Below are 12,377 nucleotides of genomic sequence, written 5' to 3' on the forward strand. Positions count from 1 at the left end.
CTGAACTGAAGACGGACAGTGAACTAAGGCTTGTGCCGGCGGAACTGGCTCCTACATGGGTGCAAATGCCCTTCTGCCGGTGGCGGCACGAGGCGTGCTACAACCGCCAGGCCGCCGCCAGTGGGAACACTTGGCAGGTGGATGGAGGTGAAGAAGTGGCGCAGGGCCCCACATTGGCGCAAGAGGGGGCAGGGTGGAGGGGAGGGCTAGAGTTCACTCCCTAAGACCTTCCAGGTGTGGGAACACCCCCAGCGGCTCAAAAAAGCTACACCACAGAAAAAGGCGGCATAGCCCTTAGGGGCCCATTGAACGGGGAAAACTCAGCCCCCTCTCCACATGCCCTGCCCCGCCCCCACAGCCTGAAGGAGCATAGGATGGGAACTACCATGGGGGCCGATCCACATGCGCTTCCGTGGTGGGCGAGCCCCCCCCTGCACCCAATCACCTGGGTTTGTTTCTCAGGGAGAGATGACTACGAGGTGGCACAAGAGCCCTCTTCAAGTATTTGAAGGGCTGTCACATGGAGGATGGAGAAGAGTTGTTTTCTGTTGCCCCAGTGAGTTAGACCAGAACCAATGAGTTAAAATTAAAACAAAAAAGGTTTTAGCTAAACATTAGGAAGAACTTCCTGACAGTCAGAGCAGTTCCTCAGTGGAACAGGCTTCCTCGAGAAGTGTTGGGCTCTTCTCATCCAGACGATTTGAAGCAGGGACTAGATGGCCATTTGTCAGCAATGCTGATTTTGTTCCTTCTGTTTCTGTTTGGCTTGTGGACTGTGGCTTAATTCTTATCTATTTTTAATTTTTAATTATTAATAATTATTATTAATTATTATTAATTATTATTATTTTAATTATTAATTCTTATCTATTTGGTACTCACAGCCATTCTTGCTCTTTGATATTCTTCCAGAAGACTCCAAGGAGCAAGCATCTATTGATATAAGTGAGATTTCCTCCCATTTCTCTGTTTACCTCTCCCCTCCTGCCTCCCTCCCTTTCTCCCCCAGCCAGTGAGGGATCTCAGCAAAGGGGTGCTCAGGCCCTCATGAGGACATCTGGGCCTCCTTGCTAGACCTTCTGCCTTGGAAGGGCCTTCTCCTCCTCCTGCCTGCCCAGAATGGGCCCCCAACTCTCTAGCCCAGGCCACCCACAGCTCTTTTAGGCAGAGGATCAAAGCCGTGTTTGTGATGCTCCTCTGTGCACACACATGCCCCATTGCCATGAGACGTGGTGGCTCATGCTGCCTTCACTCCAAAGCTCCCTTCACTCCTGGCAGTCAGCCGTTGGAAAGCTGAATTTTTTTCAGAGAACTTTCTGTGGCCAATCAGACTGTGAGATGCTCAAAGCAGTTGCTGCAGCAGAAAGGCTGACATGATCTGGGAGACAAAGGGTTGAAATCCCTTTTCAGACACCAATTCCCCTTTGGCATGCCCTTCTCAGCCATAGGGAGATGACTCATACGGACCTACCTTTCAGGGCTGATGTTAAGGAAGCACTTAGAGTTGAATGCAGACTAGCCTCTCAAGCATGCTGGGTGCCATTGGACCAGTCACACCCTCTCACCCCAAGCTATCTCATAAGGTTGTGAGCATAAAATGAAGATGTATGCTGCTTTGGATCCCTCCTGGGCAGAAAGTCTGTAGCATAGTGGTTAAATGGTTTGTCTGCAAATCAGCACTCTACTGGTTCAGATCCCACTACTGCCATGAGCTCAGTAGGTGGCCTTGGGTAAACCATTCCTCTCAGCCCCAGCTCCCCAGTTGCATTGTGGGGAGAATATCACTAATTTGTTCACCACTCTGGGTGAGGCACTAATCTATCTAGAAGAGCAGTATATAAGTGCTATTGTTGTTGTTGTTGCTGTTGTTGTTGTTGTTAAATCAAGCAATGACTAATGACTGTACCAAACTGCAATCTAGAATGGCCCAACACGTCTGCATTGAATTGGTATGGAGGAAGAGGCGGAAGAGAGGAGGTGAGGCAGCAGGACATGCTGCAAGCAGGCCGGGGCTGTGATGGGGAGAGGCAGCAGAGCAGAAGTAGAAACGAAGCTTCCCCCTTCCCTGTCCAGGGGAGAGGAGAGCTGCCCCCTTTGTGCAGAGATAGGGCACTCAGAAGTACCTGGGAAAGCCCAGAGGGCCCTGAGGTGCCCACCAACATGCTCCTTCCAGGAGACAGCCAGTTCCTGCCAGGCTGAGAGCTTCCAGCGGCCCAAAGCCAAGACAGGTGCCCAAAGAGAGAGAGAGAGAGAGAGACTGCCAGATCTGCTTCTCACCTTATCCTTGCTCTTTTATAGCACCAACACGTGGCAAAATGATGCGGGGGAGAAAACAAAATCTGCTCCCTGACCACAAAAGACCAGGAGAAGCAGCAGGCAGCTCCTGGTGAGGAGCTACTCTGGGCCCTTGGGGTGCATGTTGGGGGGCAGTCTGATCTGCCAGCCTCGGGGGCAGGGAGGAGAAGGTTTTGGTCCCCTTGCGGTCTCCCCACCCACTCTGGAAGGCTCAGGCTCCCACTCTGCCCAGTGCCAGCCATCCTGGGGCCCTTCCATCTCTCCTGTGTATATATTGCAGTGCCCTGGCCGTACTGGAGGCTGCACCAGGCAGAGAGATAGATGAGTGGGCCCTCCCTGGAGCTCTTAGCAGCCTTGCCCAGCTGGCTGATGCTGCAGTCCTTTGGGCCAATGCTGAAGCCACTCAAGGACCAGGTGGAAACCTCCCCTGGTGTAGAGGCTCCCAGCCCAGGCCATGGCATGCATTCCTCTGGCTGAAAGACTCATCCGAAGAGAAGGAAGATGCCAAAGACAGCAGAAAGACGGCACCAGAACGACCCAAAGTCTTCTCCAGACTTTCCCTGTCTTCATTAGCAGCCCAAGAAAGCCCTGACAGGCTGCCACCCCCACCCCAGCCTGTGTCCCCCTTCTGAGTCCAGTGGGGCAAATAGGAATGAAATCCCTGGAATCTCCCCCAAGGGTAGCCTGCTCATTTCGTTCAATTTCATTTATTCGATTTTTTTGTCTGCTCTCCCCATGGCGGGCTCAGAGCGGAGTAACCACCAGGTTAAAACACATTAAAACATACATAAAACAGTTCATACAACAATAAAACTCAAAACGGTAGTCCTCTAAATATGCCCTGCCCCATTAACATTCAAGGGGGGGGGAGGTAGAGAGAGCAACCAGTCTGATGGAAAGCTTGGAGGGGGTCACAATACGCAGCGATGCTGCTCTACTGTTCCAACACCTGCAGGGGGAGCCCATGAGGTCAGCATCCCCTCTGCGGACCTGCAGGAGGTAATGATCCATCACGACCCCTCAAGGGGTCATGTGATGACTCTAAGCTGTCTAGAAGCCCCAATGAACGGGGTCAAGGAGAAGACTGGAAGGTGGAAAGAAACACCAGTCTGACTCTGTCTTACTCCTGCCTCCATCTCTTTCTTTTTAACTTCCAAAGGCCTGTAAGCCAGCAAGACGGCGTAAAGACCTCAGAGGAGATGTCCTTAAATACATCGGAGGGCATCACCAGGTAACCCCCTCGGCATCTATGCTCCCTCCAGAAGGCCCAGGGCAATTTTCATTCCCTTGGTTTGGCCTCCGGGAACCCTGTCCATTTCTACCCAGCAAGGGCTCAGAAGTCATTTGAGCACCTGAGGGAAACGCAGCCTTTGAAGAGCCTGAAGAACCAGATTCCCTCTTTGGCATCTCTATCCCAACTGGAATCTCTTGGGCTTTGCTGCTGGTTCCCCCCAGTCAATGTGTGGACCTGGGGCTTTGGCAAAGCTTTGGCAGGGATGGGTGGGGGCCGGGGCCAGAGAGCTCCTTCCCTCCCACACACCGCAGAGTCCAATTGTTTCTCCTCTGCCTTGCCAGCAACTTCCAGCCGGCCCTCAGCTGGGACCTTGAGAGGTTGATAGCGGCCTGGGCATTCAGGGTCATCTTAAATGGAAGCCCGGGCCAGGGAGATCCAGCAAGACAGGTACGTTCCATTTGGACTGTTTTTCTGTGAGGGTGATGCAGGATGCACTCGAATCTGTCCCAAAGAGTAGTAAGCCGAAGCTCTCAGAACACCTGAGTGACAGATATGAAACACTAGGCCATAGAAACATAGCCATAGAATAGAAGGAACATAACTGTAGAAGAATTTAGCTTCAGTATACCTGTGTATTGGCCTAACTCTCCGTAACAGACACAAGAAAGAGGCCCTTTGTCTTCATCTCTCTAGCCTTGCATTTCGGCCTGGGTTGGATGTAAAACCGAAAGTGCATTCTAGAGATAAAAAACAACTCGCCCATCCTGCCTGGTCTCTGCCAAGTCACAAGAGATACATTCAAACCTTGATAACAAAGTACTAACTCTAGCTAAACTGTTTTCATTGTCTTCTTGGGAAAGATGAATAGCCAAGCATATGCTACATATTGGGGTACTTGTTTATGCTGATGGTAACAGATCGAAGACTAACAATGGATTCTTGTAGCATTAAGTGATGGGAACTGGCAAAAACTGAAGGCCTTGGGGATGACACACAGCTACCGGATAGTTACTTTATTGGCACTATGGGTGCCAGAAAAGGACAGTTTGTTCTTTGAAATGATAAACAACTTTTGCAAGTGTTCATTGAGTAAGGGGACAACCCCTAATTATGCCAAACCAATGGAATGGCGTTAGGTCATATGTACACGTAACTAACTCGACCATTAACTTACTGAATGCATAATTTCTGCTAATGAACCAAAGGTGATAAAAGTTTGTGTAATGGCTTTGAAACCCCAAAGAGCACTTGTGTTCTGAGGGGCCTTACTACACTCTCTATCCACTCTCTACCATCTATTCGAATAAACCAGTAAGTTTTACCCTTGTCCCTGGCCTCTGCCGTCTGCTTCTTTTCTGAGTCTGGCCTAGAAGCAGTTCAGGACATGTGTTTGCATGTAACAAAGGCCACAAGTCCTGTCGGCTCTGCGGTGCCTGGGACCGGATCACCTCTGGAAAGTGGAGATGCAACTTCTGAACCATCTCTCTCAGCCCAGATGGGAAGAAGCCCAAGAGACCTGATTTGTAACAGACTGGGGGGGGGGGGGAGATCCAACCAGCTGGCCAACTCCCCCCCATCCCTTTGAAGGAGAACCCAGTTTTCCCCCAACTCAGAGTCTCCAGGAAGGGATTATCCAGGGACCCCCCAAAGGACAGGCAAGCAATCAAGGTCTGGTAGTGACTACCACCAGCCTCTCTGATTATCCCCACAGCTTAAACACTGAGAGGCCAGCCTTCAGCCCTCAGGGCACGAAACAAACAAAAGTCAACCCTGTGAGGTAGGCACTCCACAGACAAATTATCTGGGCAGCATATGGCAAAATGGCCAAATCCAAACTGGATTTGGATTGGAGCACCAACACCATGAATTCCATCTGGCATTATAGTTAATAAAATGTATTAAAGAAGCAGAAGCCAAATTATCAAGAAGTACAGAATAGTGCAGTGAGCAGTAAAGAAGGCTAATTAACTAACCTAGCAAATGCTACAATCCCTAACCTGCTTTCCAGATGTTACCTTCAGGCAAACAGTAGGCTTCAAGATAACCAGTCCAAAAGGAATCAAAAGATTCAAAAATCCAAAGAAAGACCAGTTCAGGCAGTGGTTTCCCAAAGACAAGGATTTCGGCAAAACAGACAGACAAGAAGGCAAATTGGATCTTTAAGGACACTGTAGTGGCATCCCAAGAAGGACCAAAGACTGAAGTAAAAGGCTCCCTTTTAAAGGCACTCTGCCCACAGGCTGCCCATAGGTTAGCCAATCAGAGGGCAAGCCTACACGTCTAGTTCTGCAGTTTCTCACAGGTGTGAGGGAAGAAAATCCCTCCACTTAGTGGGAATGCAAGAGCTGGACAGCCCAAGGCCTTCGACCGTGAGAGCCTAACAGCTCCAGAGACAGGCAGTTCCTTGTCCGTTGGGAGCCTTCGCTTTCGCTTCTCAAAGGAGGGGAGGGGGTAAAGGAAAGAGGCCTCAACTGAAGTGCCTCTGCCAGCCGTAAGCCAAACTGCAACTGGCTGCTTTGAGAGTTGTTTTGACAGGCAAGCAACCAAGTGAGTTTCCTGACACCCTCTTTCCTTTCAGACTCTCCAGCGCAAGACAGAGGAGGGTCTACTGGAGATGGTGCGGGGACTGTACAGGGGGCTGCCCACTGTTCTGCATCTAGTGGGATTACTTGACGTGTGTGGGACAAGAGGTGATAGAGCAAACAGAGAAGAGACAATCCCTGGAGGTCAGGAGAGGCCATCCCTTCCACCTCTCCACTGTCCACGCTGGAACTCCCCACCTCATGACAAGCCCTGGCCGTTGTCCCAGGTAGGTTCCTGAGAGCATCTCTTGTTGTGCCTTGGAATCTTAGGGCTAGCTTTTAAGCATGGTTAAGCCACCTGTGGACTGGACCTGTGTGGGGTGCAGGTGGGAGAATGGACCTTTGGGGCTGACTCATCCTCCAGTTTCTCTGGGCATGGCACAGGAACTTGTTTGGGAGGAAATGGTCCTTTCTTCCCCCTGTCCTGAGGTCACAATCCCAGAATGGATGCAGGCAGATATCCCACAGGAGCAGAATCCCCTAAGGGGATTTGACTGCAGAGGAGCAAAGTCCTGGGAGGGCACAGCTGTAGGCACAGAGCTTGGGCCTGATTCGGAAGTGTTGCTTCTTTCCACAGCATCTGTCCTACTGGATGCAGAGCAACCGGGCAGGGGTGCAAGCAAACGCCCTCTCCCTGTACAGCTCCCTGCTCTCCGACGGCTGCCACCTCCTGTCGTTTCACGTAAGTTTCTCCACCACACCCCACTCTGACTGGGGTTTGGAGGGAGGGCGGACTTGGCCTCACTTCCCAAGGTCATTCCCTTTGCCTGGCTCTCCGCCCATGCTCCTGCCGAGCCCCTTTGGAGCCCCAGCAGAGGGCTCTGCTCCCCTGTCCTTGGCTGCAGCCCAGAATCCCAAGACGAGCCCTTCTGCTGGGCACTCTGATCCGTATTCTGACTGGGGGCAGAGCACCAGGGGTCGTCTCCATGTGCAGAGTCTGGAGCAAAGGACGAGGTTCTGAGGGAGGTGGGGAATGGTAAAGGGAGAGGGGTCAGTGCAGAGGAACCAGAAAGAGTGGATTGAATTAGTGCAGGTCGGCAGCCAAAAGGAGGCTTCAGAAGGTTGCTGCAGTTAGGGAGGGGAGCTGCCTTAGAATCCAGTCCACTCTAAAGGGGTTGCCTGAGGCGTAAAGTGCGTTCTTGATGGCTTAAGAAATCCGCTGTGTGCTAGGAATGCCCTAGCCAAGCCTTCTCTCTAGCTTTCTAACAGGAGGAGAGAGAGAGACTGAGAAGGGAGGTGGCAGTTATAAACGAAGTTGCTTTCCCTGAGAATCGCATTCTAGGTCCCAAAGAGAGAGGCATCAACAGCCACAGAGCAGAGAATCCAGAGAACAGACAGTGGCCCCTGCCTCCCCCCTGGACCGCCTTGACAGAACTGTGGCCCCATCGGTATCCAGAGCCTGAGAGGCCCACAAGGCGGGATGTCAGAGTCAAGCCCAAGGTACTTTGGGGACTGGCAAAAGATGCCTCTTCTTTTTCCTCCCTCTAGGACTTCTTTGAGCCCGACATCGGCCACCTTCGGGCCCTGCCCTCCCACTCCCAGATGGATCCCAAAGCAGGGATTAGGGAGCAAGCCAGGGAGTCCATGTGCCAGCTGCTTAATATCCTGCTGGGCCAGAAGTGTAAGTGAACAGGGATGGATGAGGCCAGCTGCTGTCCTCTGATGCTCTTCTTCCCAAGACCCCACCCTATTAGCCTTGGTCCTTCCCTCACCCATGCCTCATTTCCGGAGTCTTGCCTCAGAGCACGGCCACAGCTATTCAGGAGGGGGTCAGGGAGAAAGGGAGGGGAGGCTGGAGGGGACCGGGCTCAGAGATCTGCATCCACAGCAGTTCGCATCCCAAGAGGAGCACACATGCAAGAGAGGGCCCCGGAGGAGAAAGATGGGAAGCTGTGCTGGTCAGATAAGCAAGCCTTAACTTGTGCTTTCTTCCTGCCAGGCCTGGGTGGGAGGGACAACCGCCTGAGGTGGAAGGCAGAGAACAGGCAGGCCTGGAAGTCCCAGTACCAGAATGTGATCTGCATGGGAAAGGTAAGGAGAACGTTCTGGTGGTGTGGGCAGGGGAGCTTTTCCCAAGACAGCTCTCTTGAGAAGAGAAGGTCTCGGGGGAAGGGTGTCATGACAGGTATGGCCAGGAATTCTTTAGCCAGTGGTGCAAAGAGACACAGGCCTCTCCTCAGCTTGCAGTTAGGACTCACCCTCTACACCCTTATTCGCGTTTCAATGACACATCACCGTCCATTTACCTTGCCCTTAAAAGCATAACAAGATGAGAGGAGGAGCTTCCTGTTTCCCTGTTGAAAGGGGGCTAGAGAGTAGTGGGAGGGGGGCAGAAGCCACGGTCCCCACAGGGTCAGATGGCAGGGCAGCTTCCCTTTTGTCTGGGAGAGAGCCGCCACTGAGGGCGACTTCTGTTTTCAGACCTTCCAGGCCTGCCTGAGTGAGGAGCAGCTCTCGCAATGCCTCCTGGCCTGCTGGGACAACATCATCGGCCTGGGCTCAGACTGGGTGAGGGAAAGAGCAACCTTTGTGGTCCTGTCCTTTCTCAGCCAGGCCCAGGCTGTTTTGGACGAGGAGGAGGAGGTGAGCAAGTGGGCCAAACTGGTGAGAGGTGTTGGGGGTGGGTGGAAGCAACCCTCTCCCCATGCCTCTTTCCTGAGATGGAAAAAAGAAGAATTGGGATGGTTTGGGGTCTTTTTGGTTCACATCTACAGGAAAAAGAACGGGGGGGGGGGGGGCTTGCCCTAGTTGTGGACAACTACTGCAATGGCAGTGACATCCCCCTGCAATCATGGTCCTCCTCTAACCAGCAGGTAAGGCCATTTCCCAACAGAATGGGGGAGGGGGGGTTATGAAGACAGCCCCCTCCCAAGAAGCAGGAAACAAGCCAGAAGGACTCCTGCTCCCCAGCAAGGCCCTCTCTTGAAGTTTTCCTTGGTTCATGGGGAGTCACAAAGTCCCCTTCCCTCATTTCTGCCCAGTGGCTGAAACCCACTTCTCCAGGGATTGTCCCTGGACACAGCAGCCCTGCCACAGGCCAAAGATGACGCTGTCTTTGGTTTCTATAAGAAAAGTGGTCCACCATGTTGCCCTCCCCCCTTGAGAATGTTGCCCTCTCCTGGTGCTCCCTTAGTGGAGGTCTCTTTGTTTTCGGTGGGAAGGAAGAAAGAAGCTGGCCTCTCCTGAGAAAGGAGACCCCCCACCCCACCCCCGGTCTGGGCCCTAACTGGCATGGGCTCTGCAGGTGCTCAGGAGGGAGGGAGGGAGGGAAGGGGGAGCTTTCACACCCCCTGCTCCTTTCGAGCAGAGATCCCAGAGAGTGATCTGGGCCTCTGCATGCAAAGCCGGAGCTCAGCTCTTGAGGATGGTGGCCAACATGACTGGAGAAAAACACCCCACCCCTTTCAAACTATATGGATCGATCCTTTTGATGGCCCTTTGCCTCTCTTCCCCCTGAAAACAAGGAAAGAGATGGAAAGTGCATCTCTTGTGTAGAGTCCTGCCCCAATCTGAGGCTGAGGGCTATTTTTTTTGTTTTTGTTACATTAGAAAGAACCTTTCTTGACCAAGAAACCCCAAGAAAGGGAACCTCCATGAGTAGAGGCAGTCTATCTCTGAGTAGCTGGGGGGAGCTGGGGGAAGCAAGAGGGAAGGGCTGCTGCCTTCTTCCTGACTATGGTGTAGGACACTGTCCTCTGTGCCTGAGACACTTTACCAACACCTGCAGGAGCGGTGCCCCATGCCCTGAGGCAACCGCCTACCTGGCCTCAATGGGCGCGCCAGCCCTGAACACCTGCCTCCATCAGACTGTGCTGCTGTAGGGGGAATGATCTCCAGCCTGGGCGGAGAGAGACCAGCACTTCAGCCCACTGTCCTCTGTGCCTGAGGCATTTTACCAACACCTGCCTCCATCAGACTGTGCTGCCGTAGGGAGAACGATCTCCAGCCTGGGCAAAGAGAGACCAGCACTTCAGCCCACTGTCCTCTGTGCCTGATCTCCATCCTGAGCAGAGAGAGACCAGCACCTCAGCCCACCATCTTTCTTTCCTGAGATACTATATGAACACCTGGCTCCATCAGACTGTGGTACCATAGGGAGAATGGTCTCCAGCCACAGACAAAACAGCGACATAGTGGATACTTTGGTGTTGTCCAAGGCTATCCTTTCTACTGGAACTCTTTCCACATGCTGAACATTGATACGCATTCTCCCGTGCATGGGTTCTTTGATGGGAAATACGGTGGAGATTGTGACACAAATGCTTCTTACATTCTGAGCATCTCTGAGGTTATACTCCTGTGTGAATTCTTAGACACTGAATGAGGTTATCGCCTCGACTAAAAAAACTTTCCACGGCATTCACATGATTTCTCTCCCATGTGGATTCTTTGATGTTGAATAAGCCTATTTCTTTCACCAAAGCTCTTCTCACACTCTGAGTATTTCTATGGTTTCTGTCCTGTATGAATTTTTAGATGTTGATAATGGGTTGATTTCTGAGAAAAGGTCTTGCCACAGGCTGAACAGTTATGCAGACCTTCCCATGTGTGTATTTGGTATTGGTTAAGCTTAGTGCATTGATTGAAGCTCTTTCCACACTGCACACTGATATGGTTTCTCCCTTGTATGGATTCTTTTATGAGAAGTGAGGGTGCCATCTTGACTGAAACTCTTTCCACATTCTGAGCAATTATATAGTTTCTCTCCTGTTAGATGCTGATTCAGGGTTGATTTCTGAGAGCATGTCTTGCCACAAAGTGAGTCGTTATGAAGATGCTGCCCTGTGTGCATTTTTTGGCGTTCACTAAGCCTAGTTCTTTGTCTGAAGCAGTTTCTATATACTGAGCACTGATGCAGTTTCTCTCCTGAATGGAGTGTTTGATAGGAAGTAAGAGGTGTGCTCCGACTGGAACTGTTTTCACATAACTGGCATTTGTAACTTTTCTCTCCTCTGAGGATCCCATGACATCTCAAACTATCCCCACGCTTGACACTATTCTTCCTTTTCTTTCCTTGGACCGTTTTGAATTGAATTTCTGTTTGTTCCTTTTGAAAAGTTCTGGATGAATCTTCTCCCTTCTGCTTCTCCTACTGCATTTTTTCTCCATCTTCATTGCTCAACTTCTTTCTGTCTTTTGTTCCTTCCAGTGACAACTATGGAAGTGCCCCCTTAATCTTGTTCCCTTAGACATCATCTGAAAGAATAAAAGGAGACAAATGAAGACACTAAAAGTTCAGATTAGGAAAAAAGAATGAATTTGTTATTGTGGAAAATTTTAGTGCTAATTTAAAAAAAATATATTTTTCTTTACTTCCAAAGAGTGAGGAGCAGGCAGATCCCGAGACAGTGATAAATTAGGGTTATTTTAGCTGTTACAGCTGGAAGGACATTACCGTCTTTTCATGCCAGAGAGTGATTGGGTGAGTGGGGCCTGAGATGCAGCCGTGTGGAGCCCAGGTAGAGCAGGAGTGACACTGCAGAGCTAGTATCGCAACAATCTCTCCCTCCTCCTTCATGAAGGGTTTTGCTGTAAGTGGAAGGAGATCAGGCAGGGGTGGACTGTTCATTAAGTGCACTGGAAAAAGTCCTGGTGGGGGAACAGTTTTGGGATGACCCTTGCTGAGACCATCCTGGCTCAAAGTGAGGGGCAGCCTTCAGTCTGTGCTGTGAGTGGCAGCCACTGCTAGTGTCAGCTGGTGGCCCAAAGCACGATGGGGTGCAGAAGCGAGCACATGGCCTAGCTGAGTCTGGTGGGATGGAGTAGGGGATATGCAAAGGGACTGAGCCCTGCACTGGGTGGAGAAGGGAGAAGGGAGACACCCAGCTGAGCCCTGTGCAGTGAAGGAGATGCCTGGTCAGCACAGGGCTGGTTCTTCCTCCTTCCGTCCTTAAGGGGTTGGGCCAGAGGAACTGGACCCTCCTTTCTGGTCTCATCTTTCCTTCCAATCTGCTGCCATGATGAAGACACATATTCAATGTCTGTACAGTCACAACACATTAAGGAGGTGAGAGAGAGACTGGACCAATGAGTGAGCAGTGGCATGAAAGTGATTTTGATAAAGGAGGGGTGAGTGATGGGTGCAGAGAGTCTGGCAGATTGGATGTATGACTCAAGGGAAGGGGTTTGTAGCTAGCACTGAGGGCCACAGTGCCCACTTAGGGTAGGCGGGGGGGAGGGCTTATGGGTGGCTGGAGGGTAAGGAACATGGGCCCTTGGATGACCTCCCAAATGACCAAGAGGAGCTCTCTCCAGCCCCTTACACC

At 51.5% G+C, this 12,377-nt stretch overlaps 1 protein-coding gene across 1 annotated transcript; it reads left to right on the forward strand.

Moving 5' to 3' along the window:
• Positions 1–900: 900 nt before the first annotated feature.
• LOC129329420 (uncharacterized) lies at positions 901–10,859 on the forward strand. The gene is made up of 9 exons (XM_054978993.1): positions 901–945; positions 2,299–2,386; positions 3,455–3,526; positions 3,871–3,976; positions 6,108–6,338; positions 6,689–6,793; positions 7,600–7,732; positions 8,051–8,142; positions 9,839–10,859. The coding sequence occupies exons 2-9, from the start codon at positions 2,316–2,318 to the stop codon at positions 9,857–9,859; spliced, it is 831 nt and encodes a 276-aa protein (XP_054834968.1). The 5' UTR covers positions 901–945; positions 2,299–2,315; the 3' UTR covers positions 9,860–10,859.
• The last annotated feature ends 1,518 nt before the right edge of the window (positions 10,860–12,377 follow it).

This window comes from Eublepharis macularius, chromosome 4 (assembly GCF_028583425.1).
Source record: "Eublepharis macularius isolate TG4126 chromosome 4, MPM_Emac_v1.0, whole genome shotgun sequence".
NCBI classification, from domain to species: Eukaryota; Metazoa; Chordata; class Lepidosauria; order Squamata; family Eublepharidae; genus Eublepharis; species Eublepharis macularius.

Excerpts from the sequence above, each read along its gene's own strand:
- LOC129329420 (XM_054978993.1), top strand. The coding sequence starts at position 2,316 with ATGATGCGGGGGAGAAAACAAAATCTGCTCCCTGACCACAAAAGACCA. Across the intron at positions 3,977-6,107 it reads AGGGAGATCCAGCAAGACAG|ACTCTCCAGCGCAAGACAGA; the intron begins GTACGTTCCATT and ends CTTTCCTTTCAG. Across the intron at positions 8,143-9,838 it reads ATGTGATCTGCATGGGAAAG|GAGCGGTGCCCCATGCCCTG; the intron begins GTAAGGAGAACG and ends CAACACCTGCAG.